Source organism: Cajanus cajan, chromosome 10 (genome assembly GCF_000230855.2).
Source record: "Cajanus cajan strain Asha chromosome 10, NIPB_CcT2T_4, whole genome shotgun sequence".
Classification (NCBI taxonomy): domain Eukaryota; kingdom Viridiplantae; phylum Streptophyta; class Magnoliopsida; order Fabales; family Fabaceae; genus Cajanus; species Cajanus cajan.
The window spans coordinates 16,203,449-16,220,037 of NC_138526.1; the positions used below are offsets into that span (position 1 = coordinate 16,203,449).

General features: G+C 36.2%; 1 protein-coding gene across 1 annotated transcript; it reads right to left on the reverse strand.

The window, feature by feature from the left end:
* Positions 1-14,217: 14,217 nt before the first annotated feature.
* On the reverse strand, positions 14,218-16,237 carry LOC145952336 (uncharacterized). The gene is made up of 4 exons (XM_083064682.1): positions 16,106-16,237; positions 15,841-16,032; positions 15,177-15,681; positions 14,218-14,735 (listed from the first exon to the last, which is right to left on the reverse strand). Exons 1-4 carry the CDS (start codon positions 16,235-16,237, stop codon positions 14,218-14,220), a joined length of 1,347 nt encoding a protein of 448 aa, XP_082920808.1.
* Positions 16,238-16,589: the final 352 nt, after the last annotated feature.

The following is a 16,589-nucleotide window of genomic DNA, read 5'->3' on the forward strand; positions in this document are numbered from 1 at the left end:
GAAGGAGTGAAACTAATTGTGAAATTTTTTGTGAAAATTTAGAACTAAATTTAGTGACGGAAATTTTGGTTACTAAATCTAGTTTTCCTTACAAAAATCCGTCTCTAAATTTGTTCTAAATTAGTGGCTAATTTTTTTTCTTTGAATTTAAGTGCAGCCACTAAATTCATTTGAGAGTAAATTTACATTTCATTTGGAGTGTGAATTTACATTTCATTTGAAGAAAATTTGAATTTCAATTTTCTTGTAATTTTTGTTTTCCCAAATTTTTGTACAAGGCCTTTATTAAGGAGTGTCTTGGAGTGCCTTTGGTGTATCTCCATCTCTCCTTAAGAATTTTCATAGTAATTTCCGTGTAGTACTTGTGAGAGTGGTCCTTGAAGGTCTTTGGTGCCTTTCAAGCTCTCACTTAGGTTTAATTGCTTTCAACGCCTAGTTTATGTTTTCAAGTCATTTATGTTTTAAGCAATTTATGTTTTAAGTCATTTAAGTTTTCAAGCAATTTATGTTTTCTTGCTCTTTATGATTTCAAGCATCATATAAAATTGTACACATAGGCACTTGTTTGTTATTTTTCTTTAAGAAAAGATCTTTGTGAAAATTGATTTGTGCAAGACAAAAGTACAAGGGGGTTTAGAGATTTTTACTTGAAGAGGCTTGGTTATTAAGTGGCTCTTTAGTAGCTCACCTCCCTCCAAAGTTCAATTTGTACTCTTAGACCTCCAAGTGCCAAGTCTAAAGCACTCCATAAAAATCTTTTTCATAAAAACTATTTTTGTGTGGAAAACTCTCTTGAATTAAAATGTCTCAAAATTCCTCCAATAGTGAAAGTGATGGCTCTCCAAAAAGTCTTTCTTACATCACTAAAGAGCTCAAATCACTTAAACTATGGAAAAAGCAAGAGTCCATTCAAAGAGAGAAGGAAAGAATTGAAAGAGAAGGACAACTTGCTTATTTAGAGGAAGAATTGAGAATTTTAAGGCAAGAGGAAGAAAAATTGAAAGAAGATATGAAGAAACAGAAAAAAGAGTAGGAGCTCACATTTCCAATACACATCCCCTAATGAAAGCATGAATCAAGGGGATCACTACCAACATACTCCTAGGAGAACTACTAGGCCAAGGGAAGTCAAGGTTGACCTCCCACAATTCTTTGGCAAAGATGATGTGGAGTCTTATCTAGATTGGGAAATGAAGGTTGAGCAACTCTTTGCTTGCCAAAGGGTAAGTGAAGAGAGGAAAGTACCTTTGGCTGCCCTTAGCTTCCAAGGGCATGCCATGTATTGGTGGACAGCCCTAGAGAGAGAGAGACGCCTTCACAATGATCCTCCAATTCAATATTGGAATGATCTTAAAAGTGCAATGAGGAGGAGGCACATTCCCACCTACTATGGGAGGGAGCTTATGAATAAGCTCCAAAGGCTCCAACAAAGAGACATGTCTGTAGAACAGTACAGGCAACAAATGAAGCTATTAATGATGAGGGTTTGTATTAGGGAAGAGGAAGCTACTACTGTAGCTAGATTCTTGAGTGGTCTTAATTTAGAAATAAGAGACCAAGTGGAGCTACTACCCTACAGGGACCTAAATGACTTGGTCCAACTTTGTGTAAGGGTAGAACAACAAAGAATGAGGAAATCTTACAAAAATAGCTCCAACTCTTCATTTCTAAAGAAAGATTCCAAGAAGGAGGGAAAAACTTTTGAAAAGAAGAAAACTTTTGAACCCTCCAAGAATCTAGCCACAGAAAAAGATAAGGGAAAGGGAAAGGACACTACACACACTAGTTCTAGGACTAGTGATATTAAGTGCTTTAAATGTTTAGGGAGAGGCCACATTGCCTCCCAATGCCCCACAAAGAAGGTCATGATCATGAGGGGGCATGACATTTATAGTAGCCAAGATGAGGCTACTACTTCCTCTAGTAATAGTGAGGAAGAAGCAAGTGAACAAGAAGAAGGTGTAGAGTCTACTTTTCCTTATGAAGGGGAGCTCTTAATGCTTAGGAGACTCCTCAACAACCAACCTAGTGATACTCTATCACAAAGAGAGAACATATTTCATACTAGATGCAAAGTTTCAAACAGTGCATGTTCTCTCATTGTTGATAGTGGCTCATGGTGCAATTGTTGTAGCACTAGGCTGGTTGAGAAATTGGGCTTAACTACTAGTCCCCATCCTAAACCTTATCAACTTCATTGGATTAATGAGGATGGTGACTTGGCAGTTGACCAACAAGTAAAGGTTAAGCTTTCTATTGGTAATTATGAAGACGAGGTGCTATGTGATGTAATACCAATGGAAGCTTGTCACATCTTATTAGGAAGGCCATGGCAATTTGATAAGAAAACCATGCACAATGGCCTTACTAACGAGATTACCTTTACTCATAAGGAAAGAAAATTTGTGCTTCATCCTCTTTCTCCTCAACAGGTGGCTGAGGATCAAGCACAAATGAAACTAAAAAGAGATAGTGAGAAAAGGTTTAAAAAAAAAAAGAAAAGAGTGAGAAAAAAAAAAGTCTGTGAAATATAAGGATAGAGAGGAATCTAGGGAAAAAGGAGTTCCCTCCCTAGAGGTTGTTGCTCAAGAAAATAATTTTTCAAAAAAAACCCTCTTGATTCAACAACCCTCTTATATCCTTCTCTGTAAAGGAACTCTTTCTTGCATTGCCACATCTAGTGGACATGAGACTTTACCTAAGGGGGTAAAAACACTTTTAAAATAATTTGATGATCTATTTCCTCCCGAGGGTCCAATGGGCCTTCCTCCTTCTAGAGGAATAGAACATCAAATTGATTTGGTGCCTGGGGCTAGCCTACCTAATAGGCCTGCCTATAGGACCAATCCCCAAGAAACTAAAGAAATAGAGTCTCAGGTCCAAGATTTGTTGGAGAAGGGCTGGGTTCGAAAGAGCTTAAGTCCTTGTGCTGTTCCAGTGTTGTTGGTTCCAAAGAAAGATGGCAAGTGGAGAATGTGTTGTGATAGTAGAGCCATCAACAACATCACTGTGAAGTATAGACACCCCATCCCTAGGCTTGATGACATGTTAGATGAGCTTCATGGAGCTATCATATTTTCTAAAGTTGATCTTAAAAGTGGATACAATCAAATTAGAATCAAAGAAGGAGATGAATGGAAAACCGCTTTCAAGACCAAGTTTGGATTATATGAGTGGTTAGTGATGCCCTTTGGGCTCACCAATGCTCCTAGTACATTCATGCGTCTCATGAATCATGTCCTTAGGGATTGTATAGGTAGATTTGTTGTAGTTTATTTTGATGACATCCTCATATATAGTAGGAGCCTAAGTGATCACATAGGACACTTACGGCAAGTTTTTGATATTCTTAGGAAAAATCAACTTTTTGGAAATTTAGAAAAATGTAATTTTTGTGTAGATAGTGTTGTTTTCCTAGGTTTTATAATTAGTAAAAAAGGGGTTCATGTGGACCCCGAGAAAATCAAGGCCATCCAAGAATGGCCCACTCCTAAAAGTGTTGGAGATATTAGGAGCTCCCATGGTTTGGCAAGCTTCTATAGGAGGTTTGTTCCTAATTTCTCCACACTAGCCTCCCCATTAAATGATCTAGTCAAGAAGAATGTGGAATTTATATGGGGAGAGAAACAAGAAAATGCCTTCATAACCTTGAAGCATAAGCTTACCCATGCACCACTTCTAGCTCTACCAGATTTTTCAAAAACTTTTGAGTTAGAATGTGATGCCTCTGGAGTTGGTATAGGGGCGGTTTTGTTACAGGGTGGGCACCCTATTACATATTTCAGTGAAAAACTCAAAGGTGCCTCCCTTAACTATCCTACCTATGACAAAGAGCTATATGCTTTGGTTAGGGCCCTTCAAACTTGGGAACATTACCTTATTCCCAAAGAGTTTGTCATTCATAGTGACCATGAGTCACTTAAATATTTGAGGGGCCAAGGAAAGCTAAACAAAAGGAATGCTAAGTGGGTAGAGTTCTTAGAACAATTCCCATATGTGATTAAATACAAGAAAGGGAAAAATAATGTTGTGGCTGATGCCCTTTCTAGGAGACACACTTTGTTAGTCTCCCTTGGATCTCAAATCTTGGGATTTAATCACATTAAGGAATTGTATACTAATGATCTCGAATTCAAAGAAAATTATACCCAATGCTTAGCAAAGCCTCAAGGAGGTTTCTATATTTCTGAGGGGTATTTGTATAAAGAGGGAAGAATTTGTATACCCCAAGGATCTATAAGAAAACTCCTTGTTCAAGAAAGTCATGAGGGTGGTCTCATGGGGCACTTTGGAGTTGAAAAGACTCTAAGTTTTCTAAAAGAAAAATTCTTTTGGCCCCATATGAGAAGGGATGTTGAGAGGTTTTGCTCTAGATGTATAGCTTGTTTACAAGCAAAGTCTAAAGTAATGCCTCATGGCATCTATACACCCTTGCCTGTTGCTACCTCTCCATGGGTTGATATCAGTATGGATTTTATTTTGGGCTTGCCCAAGACCCAGAGAGGCATGGATTCTATTTTTGTGGTAGTAGACAGATTTAGTAAAATGGCCCACTTTATACCTTGCCACAAAATAGATGATGCAAGCAACATAGCAAGACTCTTCTTCAAGGAAGTGGTTAGACTTCATGGTCTACCCAAAACTATTGTTTCAGATAGGGATACTAAGTTCCTTAGCCATTTATGGAAAACTCTTTGGAGTAGGCTAGGAACTAAATTGCTTTTCTCTACTACTTGTCACCCACAAACTGATGGGCAAACAGAAGTAGTTAATAGATCCCTATCTACAATGTTAAGGGCAGTCCTTAAGGGTAATCATAAGTCTTGGGATGAGTACTTGCCCCACATTGAATTTGCTTATAACAGGGTAGTCCATAAGACTACCAAAATCTCACCTTTTGAGGTTGTATATGGTTTTAACCCTCTTACTCCTTTAGACCTAATACCCCTACTAGATTCTTCTCATTATTTTCATAAAGAAGGGGTATCTAGGGCTGAATTTGTTAAGAAATTGCATGAGAAGGTTAAAACTCAAATACAACAACAAAATGAGAGAACTACTTTAGATAGAAGCAAGGGAAAGAAAGCCCTCATTTTTGAGGAAGGGGATTGGGTTTGGCTTCACTTGAGAAAGGAAAGGTTTCCTTCTCAAAGGAAGTCTAAACTCAATCCAAGAGGAGATGGTCCCTTCCAAGTCCTCCAAAGAATTAATGATAATGCTTACAGGTTAGATCTTCCTAGTGATTATGGAGTGAGTAACACTTTTAATGTAAGTGATCTTATTCCCTTTGCAGGTTATGATGAGGAAGATGAGCCTACAAATTTGAGGACAAATCCTTCTCAAGAAGGAGGGGATGATAGACCATGGGCCAAGGGCCCAGTTACCAGAGCTATGGCTAGAAGAATACAAGAAGAGTTGGACCTTGTAAAGACTAGTGGACTTGCCAAGCCCAAGGTAGTCTTCACTTGGAATTCTCTATCATGAAGAGAAGCCTAGTTCTACTTGTATATATTGTATAGTTTCAAATAGTCTCTTGTATAGGTTATTTTTGCCTTTGTTTTTTTGAGGCACTTTATTTGCTTTTTCCTAGTGTTTGTATATTGATTTTGAGGTAGGTTACTTGGAGAGTTTAACTCCATTTAACCTCCCTAGTTCATACTTTCATTTGGTATTTTTTCAGTAGGGAAAAGGGTGTGCATTTAGCAAAGCTAGGGAGTGTGCTTAGAAATTGGGCCTGAGTTGGGCCTAGGCTAAATTTTGCATATTGGACTCATTTTGCTCCTAATTTTTCATAGATTTGATTTAGCTAGGTTTCATCATCATATGATGAACCTAACTAAACCAAATTGAAGATTTTCAAATTAATCTTGGAGCCATTTTGAGACCAAGGCCGCCTAGCCCAAATGACTTCCTCTTGGCCGAAATTTCTAAGACTTCTCCTCTTGGTTTTGAAGCTTGCCTTGCAAGCTACTAAACTAAGGGAGGTTAAGCCAACCTTACCATGGTTCTTAAGTGAACCATGGTCAAGGTTAGCTTCTCCTAGAAGCTAGCTAAAACCATGGGAGTTAAGTTCACCTTACCATGGTTCCTAGTGAACCATGGTTAAGGTTAGCTTCTCCTACAAGCTACCTTATCCTATATATTTGTTTTCTATACTCTTGTAATCACTTTTGAGCAAATTGAGAAATAATAATCAGATTTCTCTCATCAAGAGTCTTCCTCAAAACTGTGGAGAACTTTCCTTCCTAAGTTCTCTCCAAAGTTCCTCAAACCTTAACCTAGGTTCCTTAAGCTTCTTCATCCAAAAGGAAGTAACCGAACCTCCTTCTAAGGCTTCACCTCCATTGAAGATTTCTTCAAGGAGAATTCAAGTTTCAATCCAAGGTCTACCTCAAGAGATTCGGTCCTAAGCATGGAACAAAGTGGAGGAACATCAATCTCCTCACCTAGCTCCATCAGATAATTAGGATATTTAAGAAATATTATTAAACGGGTACTTGCGGGTATCGATATCATCAAACATGCCCCCGCCCTGTTTATAAACGGGTAAAAAATTATTCGTCCCTATTATTCGCAGGTATCTAATTAGCTTATCCATTTATTATCCGTAGCGGATTTTACCCGTAGATATCCATGAGTGTGAGTATTTTTGCCATCCCTAGACAACACTCTCTTCAGATCCTTTTAAAAAAAATTATTTTCTTTAACTTGTGTAAAAAAATTATTAGGTTAAATTATCTTTTGATTATTTGTTTTATTTTAATCTTTTTGATAAAATGTTTATTTTTTGTAATTTTTTTTGTCTTTTATATGTAAATCAATTTTGTCTATTTAAAATAATGACATTTTCAACTTTTTGCATTATGATTTTTGTTAAGTCAGATGAAGCAATTCCCAGCAAGGTTTTGAATGAGACAAATATAATACATGTTGTTATTTCTAACAAGTGTGTTAGTAATTTAGAAAAACATAAGTACAGGCAAGTTGAAGAATAAAGTATGTGTGTGTGTCACTTCTTACACCAGAACCAAGATAAAAGGTAAAAGCTTCAAGCATCAGATGGAAAGATAAAATGAAGCCAAGCCTAGCACAAGAAGAAAATTGATCAAACATCAAGACTAAGCATGACCCAAGTTAGACGAAAGTACAGACATCAGATGAAGCCTAATGGTCTAGTACAAAAAGGAGAATGATCAAGCTTCAGATGATACATTTCAAGTCAGATGAAAGGCCAACACAAGTATCAAACAAGGGCAAATCAAGAACAAGACAAAAAGTGGGTTGACCACCGGATGAAGTCCGAACAAAAGTATCAGACGATGGGTAATACAAGACGAAGAAATGTTCTAGACGGAACTAAAGTTTTCCATCTTCACAACTGACTAAACGAAAAGAAAAAGTCAAACTAGATGAAAAGAAAGAGTAAAAAAAACGAAAGGAAAAGTCAAAGTCTACCTCTCAAACGAAGACTTAAATTCCAGACGCAGACAAAGAATATTGAAAAGTGTCTGAGGTCCACTATTCACAACGAGGAATATCATATATCGTCTACACCCATGAGAAGAGCACACGAAGTCATCAATACTGAGAAAAGAAAGAAGAAAAATAGACGAGTGCGAATCCATAAGTCAAGGTAAAGCATACCACGAAAATCAGACAAAACAAGTCAAATGATAGATAGAGTAAACAAAGCTAAATGATAGATGAAATATGAAATGTGCACCAGACAAAGATAAATCAAATATCAGACGAAGATGAGTCAAGGCAAACCTCAGCAAAAGGATCACACGAAGAGTAAACAAAGTTGAATGACAGATGGAATAAGAAATGTGCGCCAGACGATGATAAGTTAAAATATCAGACGAAGGTGTGTCAAGCACAACCTAGAGCGCAGCATAAGAACTTAGACGAAGGCTAGTCAAAGAACAGAAGAAAGTCAACTACATGTCAGATAAAGGACAACACAGACTAAAAAGTATTTTAGACGAAAACAAAGTTTGTCCATCTACAATGTTGACCAGACCAAAGAAAGTCAAAGCATTAATGACTAATGCTCAGAAGAAGATAAAAACTTGAGATGCACATGGACTATCAAACGGAGATGAAGATTGCCATACAAGTATTTGAAGAATCAAGTCTCAAGGGACAACTCAGGCATCGTCTATGATCATACGAAAGCTCTCAACATGATTGCGTGATTAAATGAAGAGAAGAAGAAGAAGAAAAACACGCAAAAGTAAAAGTATGCATGTATCAGAAAAAGTACATTACTTTTTCAGATAAGGACAACGCTCTACAACTACGATGACCGGAAAAGGACAAAAAGTTCTTAGGTCTCTGCTAAAGTTAGACACAGCAGCTAACAAACGTAGAAGACTTCACACAATGTCTATAAACAGGAAGCAACATTTAATACAAGATCTAATGCATTAAATAAGAAGATCGAACTAGTCATGAACGACTACATCCTGCTTCAACGGACACTTGTAACGGGCAAATTTTATAAGACTATATATATGTCACAACTTCAAACCTGAAAAGGTTGGCTTTGGCATTGGCAAAGAGTGATATCAAGCCCACAAAGTAATGAAACCAGAGATAGAGCTTATAGAGTCAAACGTACCATAGTGTATTTATCTCTGTAGACTAAGGAGTTCTAAGTGTAACTTAGGAACATATACCTTAGTGAGTGTAGAAATATTTGTATCCTCTCTGTGAGAGTAAACCAAACACTCAAACCAAATCATCTATCATACATTTGTAAAGCCTGAAGAGGCTACCGAAAGAATATTTGTGAAAGCTTGGAGAGGCTTATCAAAGAATACTCACTACGAGCCAAAAGTGGCTGAATAAAGAATACTAGCGCTAATAAGTGAAGTTAGCGGGCAAGGAGTGGTCAACAATCCTCATTGAGAGCCTAAAGAGGCTGAACAAAGAATACTAGTACTAATAGCCAACCAGAAGTGGTTGAGAATACTCGGGACCAAGAGTGGTCAAGAATACTCACTGAGAGCCTAAAGAGGCTGAATAAAGAATACTAGAGCTAATGAGTGAAGTTAGCCAACTAGGAGTGATTGAGAATACTTGGGACTAGGAGTGGTCGATAATACTCACTAAGAGCCTGAAGAGGCTAAATAAAGAATACTAGTGCTATTAGCCAACCAAAAGTGGTTGATAATACTTGGGACTAGGAGTGGTTGAGACCTGGAGTGGTCGAGAATACTCACTGCGAGTCTAAAGAGGCTGATTAAAGAATACTAGAGCCAATGAGTGAAGTTGGCCAACCAGGAGTGGTTGAGAATACTCATTACGAGCCTAAAGAGGCTGATTAAAGAATACTAGCGTTGATGAGTGAAGTTGGCAGGCCAGAAGTGGTCGATAATACTATTTGTACTTAATTGAAAATCTAGTGGAACCCTTCAATTGAGCGAACCAGTATAAAAAATACTTGCATTGTTTCTCTATGTTTCAGACGCAATTTCGTTTAGTAGATTTATCATACTGAAAACTTCCTCCAATGCTTATCGTTCATTACAATTATCTTTAGACAAAAACCAAACTTTTTTTAATTTAATATCTTAAAGAACAATTTTCGTTTAAGAAGCATTTTCTCTGTGCAGACGATAAACTCTTAGACGCAAAAATCTTTTGTTGAACCAATCCTACACAGTTTCTGTTAAGCATTCAAAATAATATTTTTACTAGATGAAAAAGAGCTTCCTTGTGAAAACATTTTTAAAATTCCTTTGTTCACACTCACACATATTCAACTCCCATTCTATGTGTTTTCATCTAACTTCAATTTTGAATCAATTTTTAGCTAATTCAATATGTAAAATTTGTAACTTTAAATTTACTGATATGAAAATTGTGATATGTAATTGACGTTTGGATGCAATAGGATCATAATTGCAATGAAGACATGAAAATTATATGTCATGAACAATTAGAAAATAATATAAAATTTGTTCTTTTTTGAAATTTTTTTATTTTTACTATAGTTATAACCTTTTTGGTTTGAAATTCAATTGCATTCAATAACTTTCATATACATGAATCTCATGAGACAAGTTTTAAGTCTTGAGTTATTAAAAAAAATCAAAAGTATTAAATTGATCTAAATTTAAGAGATAAAGGACCAAAATGAATATTTTAAAATATAAAAGACTAAAATAAATTTAAAAAATAAGATAAAAGATTAAAAGTATAATTTAGCCAAATTATTATTATTATATATAAGTATGCATAAAAGCAATATCATCATCCAACCATCATCGCATCATAGACAACTTACAACAGAACTAACTTTACAACTTAGAATACAACATGTACAACTTTTAACTTTACAAACTTTTCAACTCTAACAACTTTACAACATATGCAACGTGAACAACTTTAAACTTGAACAACTTAAAAATATAATGTGTCATCACACATATTAAAATATAAAAGAAAATAAAAAAAATATTTGATCAATATGTGATGCTGATTAACAAGTCACTATAGTCAAGAATGACATTGCTGAAGTCGCTACCAATTATAGCGACTTCAAGATGGCTAAAACAGCTCCACCAATTTTTTTTTTTTTAAAACTATGACTTGTCACTTAGGTCATTATGATCCATAGTGACATTGTAGCAAACAACTTCAAAGGTGTAAATAGTTTTAAAATAATCTCATTTAGATAATTAGTTTGAAAAACTACCCTACAATAATCAAAAAGCCAAACTAAATAGAAACATCCATTCATCATATAACTAATATATAATAAGTATTACTACTCAAATTAATAATAATAAGGTTAAAATATATTTTTTAGCCATTATAGTTTCACTTACTTTATCTTTTAGCCTTTATAGTTTAAAATAGATAATTTTAATCTTTATATTTATGTTTTTAATCATTTTTTATTTCCTATAATTTGAGATATAACTTTTTAATCCATATACTTATCTCTTTTTTAATCTTTTTTAGTCTCTGCCAATAATTTTTTTGTAATGTCATCTCTTTTAGTAAAAGTCTTTAACTTTGTGTTTCTAATGTCAAATTTATCTTACTGGTTTTATCCTAAATTAGGTCCCTCGACACTTCATGCCTCTTTTTTACTCTCACCTACACCAATTATTGAGATACCTTTTTTTACACTTACAAAATTGATAATCTCTATCACATCAACGCAAAAGAGACGGCGTTACAAAAAAAATTAATAACAAAGATTAAAAAGTTTAAAAAACTTAAAGTATAAGGACTAAAAATGTCTATTTTAAATTATAGAGAGTAAAAGATAAAATAAGTGAAATTATAGCGATTAAAAAAGTATTTTAACCTAATAATAATATTTATTATTATTATTATTATTATTATTATTATGTGAGTGTAAGTTAGTGTATACATGATGAGTACGCATGTGACACTCTCTACCCCATATACATAATTATACAATAAATAGAGATAAATAAAAACCTTTATAAATAAAATCCAAGTCTCTAACCACATAAGGGTAAAGAGCTCACATTCATAAATCATAATTTATAGTTTATTGCGAAAATTACAAAAGAATAAAATCAAGGTCTTCTAAGCAATTTAATAAGAGTAACATTCTAAATTAATCCTAATTAAGTCTCGATGTCACATGTCCTATCAAAGCACATTCCACAATGAGACTTAAACCTCATCACCAACATCTTCATGTTGATGATCACCTGCAACACAATAAAAATACACATAGAGCAACAAAAGAGTGAGAAACATCTCACTCTAGTTCAGATGTAGAAATAAATGTTAGGCAACACACACATTCATAACAAAGCACAGCACAAAGCCCACATGAATCAAGCGCAACTCAAGTCATACATACATTAGTAGCACATACACAATCAGTCATTATGCAATGATGCCATGGATTCAACTCACAAATACATGCATGTGGCACCAGTCACATATCACATATCACTGGTGTACTGCCTAAACAACACACCTAAGGTAGTCTAGGAGTACAAGTAGGGAGCTACCCATACACTCTCAACTAGAAGGATGTACTTGTTGAGTTCAAGGTATATTCGTACAAATATTTAATCTGAGAGAATGTATTATTCAAAGGAAAACGTGAGGCTTATATAAGCCTTTACACAAAAACTGAACTGCTGCATAATGCATGACAGTTACAAATATACAATGAAAAATGGCACCAATATAGGAGAAAATCCCGCAACTGAATAAAGACTCCCTATAAAATAGGAGATTTATTTAAAACATTAAAAACCTTAAAAAACAAACTAACTAACATTCCCTCCCTTAAGCTATATGAAGTACTGCATTTTAGCTTACTTCACTAATTTCCACAACTCCAAGCATGCGGCGAAATCTTTCAAATTGCTCAAGCTTTAATGCTTTGGTCATTATGTCAACTAATTGTTCTTCAGAGCCACAAAAAATAAGACACACGACTTGATCTTTAACTAAATCTCTAAGAAAATGAAATCTCACTGCAATATGTTTACTCCTTCCATGGAAGACAGGGTTCTTGGACAATTGAATAGTGGAACTGTTGTCACATAAGATTTCTGTTGCATCTTTTTGTTCTGATCCGAGGTGTTCTAAAATTCTATGAAGCCAAATGCACTGACATGCACAAAATGCTGCAACAATGTACTCTGCCTCAGTTGTAGATAAGCTCACCACGGGTTGTTTTTTTTAGATCCATGAGACAGCTCCAGTGCCTATTAAGAAAACTGAACCATAAGTGCTTCTTCTATCATCTAAGTCTCCTGCATAATTGTTGTCACTGTAGGCTGTAAGACCAGCCTTTCTTCCCTGTTGGTAGAAGATACCATACTCAATAGTGCCTTTGAGATATCTTAAGATTCTTTTTGCTGCAGCCCAATGTGATTCCTTTGGATTTGCCATGTATCTACTGATTAGGCTTACCCCATACATTAAATTTGGCCGAGTAACTGTGAGATACATGAGACTACCAATTTCCTGTTTAAACTTTGTAGCATTTACTGAAGCCCCTTCCTCATTTCTAGATAGTGTTGTTCCTGGTACAATAGGATTCTGCACTGAATTACTTTCTGTCATATTGAACCGACCCAATATCTCGCGAGCATATCGTCTTTGACAGATAAAAATCCCTACATTGCTTTGTACAACTTCTACTCCAAGAAAATATCTCATTTTTCCAAGATCAGTCATATTAAATTCCAACTTCATTGAGCTTTTAAATTCTTCACACATGTGTTTACTGTTTCCAGTAAAGAGCAAATCATCAACATAAAGACCGACTATTAAAATATTACCCTGAATTTTTTTGGTGAACAAGGTGTGTTCACTAGAACATCGGTTAAACCGTTCTTTGGCAAAATAAGCTTCAATTTTGTTGTACAAAGCACGTAGGGCCTGCTTGATTCCATAAAGAGCTTTTTGAAGTCGGTAAACTTGAGTCTCTCTACCTTTCTGGATGAAACCTGTCGGCTTTGAACATTTACCTCTTCTTGAAGATCACTGTGCAAGAAGGAACTCTTTACATCAAGCTAAAATACATCCCATGCACTCTGAGTAGCTAACGCTAACAACAATCTCACTGTATCAAGTCTAGCAACTGGTGTAAATACCTCGGTATAGTCTATTCCATACCTTTGAGCGTAACATTTGGCCACCAATCTGGCTTTGTACTTCTCTACATGACCATTTTCATTGAATTTGGTCTTGAAAACCCATTTAATGCTAATGGGCGTGACCCCTGCTGGTGGATCTACAAGCTGCCATATATTATTTTTCTCAATGGCCTCCATTTCAGCCTTCATTGCTTCTCTCCACTGTTGACTTGTCCATGCCTCTTCAAAAGAGTGGGGATCTGCAGATTCGGTCAACATCATTGCTAGCAATCTGTCATCCTCTTCAATTAATAGATTATTTTCATAGTCAGCCATCCACGTAGGTGATCTTCGGATCCTGGTTTCCCTCCCTGCATCTGGAGATTCAATGTGTTCAGAGATTGATGCTGATGTGCTTTGATATGCATCATTGCTGATTGCCACTCCCTGTGATGCACGCTCACGTTCAGAATTTTCATCTTCTCCAATGGCTTTGTCTTCCCAATCAAGAGCACCAGTCTTATTTTTCTCAAAAGTCATCTTGCCAATTCCAGCTTTTCTCTTCTTCAAATACAGCATCCCTGCTTACTATAACCTTTTTTGTAACAGGATTAAACAATTTTTAGGCTTTAGATTCATCACTTACCCCCAAGAAAACACACTTCTGACTTTTATCATCAAGCTTTCTTCTATTTTGATTTAGAATGTGAGCATGTGCAATACATCCAAATATTTGAAAATATTCAACGCATGGTTTTGATCCACTCCATATCTCTTTTGATGTTTGATGATCTATAGCAGATGTAGGGCTTCTGTTTTGAACATGCACACACCACCGTACTGCCTCAGGCCTAAAAGGTTTGGGAACTTGTTTTTCATGTAAAACAACACGCACCGCATTAATAATGGTGCATTTTTTCCGTTTAGCCACTCCGTTCTGCTGTGGGGTGTAGGAAGTTGTCAATTTCCTTGATATACCTTGTTGAGTGCAGAAGTCAGCAAATTCCTTAGAGGTGAACTCTCCACCTCTATCAGTTCTAAGGCAAGTGATGAAGGCACCAGATTCCTTTTCAACGCAGACTTTAAAGCTTTTGAAAACAGTAAATGCTTCGGATTTCTCATGTAAGAAATAAACCCAAGCTTTACATGAATAATCATCAATAAAGCTTAGAATGTACCTTTTGTTACTATGAGAGGACGGTGAGATGGAACCACAAATATCAACATGAATCAGCTAGAGTTTTGTGTAGGCTTGCCACGTGCTATGCTTTGGTAAAGCATCTATGTGCTGTTTACCTATCAGGCAGGTAGTGCAGATTTCTTTGGGTGGTTTCAAATGTGGTAATCCAATCACCATCTATTTACTTGCAAGTGTACCAAGAACCTTGAAATTAAGATGTCCAAATCGTCAATGCCATAAGTGCATTTCTATTTCTGAAATTTCTTCAGTTTGAAGGCAGCGGGAGTGTAGTGAGGCCGATAGATAGAACATTTGATTTCCCTTCATATTGGTATGCATAATGAGGCCTCGCTCTAGATGAAAAACTTTGCACATGCCATTTTGAATTAGGATAGACAAACCTTTCTCTTGTAGTTGTCCTAAGCTCAAGAGATTAGTCTTAAGTTCAGGCACATAATAGACATCTGATATAACAAGAGGGGTGTTGTTAACTTCAACTCGAACGCTCCCTTTCGCAGTGACAGCCAAAGTTGAATCATTGCCAAGTTTGACCGTTCTGTTAATTCCTTCTTCTTGTACTTCTGTGAACCACAACTTATTTTCGGTCATATGATTACTGCAGCCGGAGTCTAGGAACCAATCCTCCTTCTGTACAGTTTGTGTTTCCTCATATGCAACCAACAAAAATTCTTCCTCTATCTCTGTTGCTTCTTCAAATGATGCGTAATGAGCCTTTTTCTCCAACTCAGGACACTCATATTGATAGTGACCTAACTTGTGACAATGAAAGCACTCAATGAGTGCTTTATTCAGTGTGTATCTTCCGCGTCCTCTTCCACGTCCACGACCACTTCTGCCACGACCTCGGCCAACTACTGATTTATCATCCTGAATGACTTTCAACACCTACTCATCGAGTTGACAGTTTTGCATCCTTTGCTCATGAACAAGTAGGCTGCCATGAAGTTCATCAAGGCTGAGGATACTTAGATCATTGGACTCCTCAATTGAACACACAATGTAATTAAACTTTGGAGTTAATGATCTAAGAATTTTGCTAACTACCTTGCTTGTGTTTATCACTTCACCATTAGATTTCATCTTATTAACAATACTGAGCGTACGTCCCAGATAGGTGTCCACTGTCTCACCCTCTTTCATTCCCAGCAACTTGAATTCATGACGCAATGCTTGAAGCTGAGCGCGCTTGACTCTTGTGGATCCCTGATATTTTTGTTGCATTGACTGCCATATGGCCTGTGACGTGCTCTTGTCCAATATAGTTTCAAGAATTTCCCTATCAATAGCTTGAAACAGGTAGTTACTTCACCTTCAAATCTTTAAGGTTGGCCTCAGCCACACTCTTCCGTTGTGCTTCCGTTGGCGTGATTCCAAGCTTTGGAATACCCTCCTCTACAAGTTGCCATAATTCTTTGCGTCGTAGAAAATTTTCCATCGTCATGGCCCAGAAATCATAGTGGCCATCAAACCTTGGAATGGCTGGTTGCACAAACTTTTAAGACATTCTCTGTACTCACTCTTCTCTGTACTCACTCTGAATTTGCACACTCTCTCACACTGTTTTCACTCGTGCACACTCTGTATCAGGCCCCTTACGGAGCTCTGATACCAATTGTTGAGTTCAAGGTATATTCGTACAAATATTTAATATGAGAGAATGTATTATTGAAAGGAAAACATGAGGCTTATATAAGCCTTTACACAAAAACTGAATTGTTTTATAATGCATGACAGTTACTGATATATAATGAAAAATGGCACCAATCAATATAGGAGAAAATCCTGCAACTGAA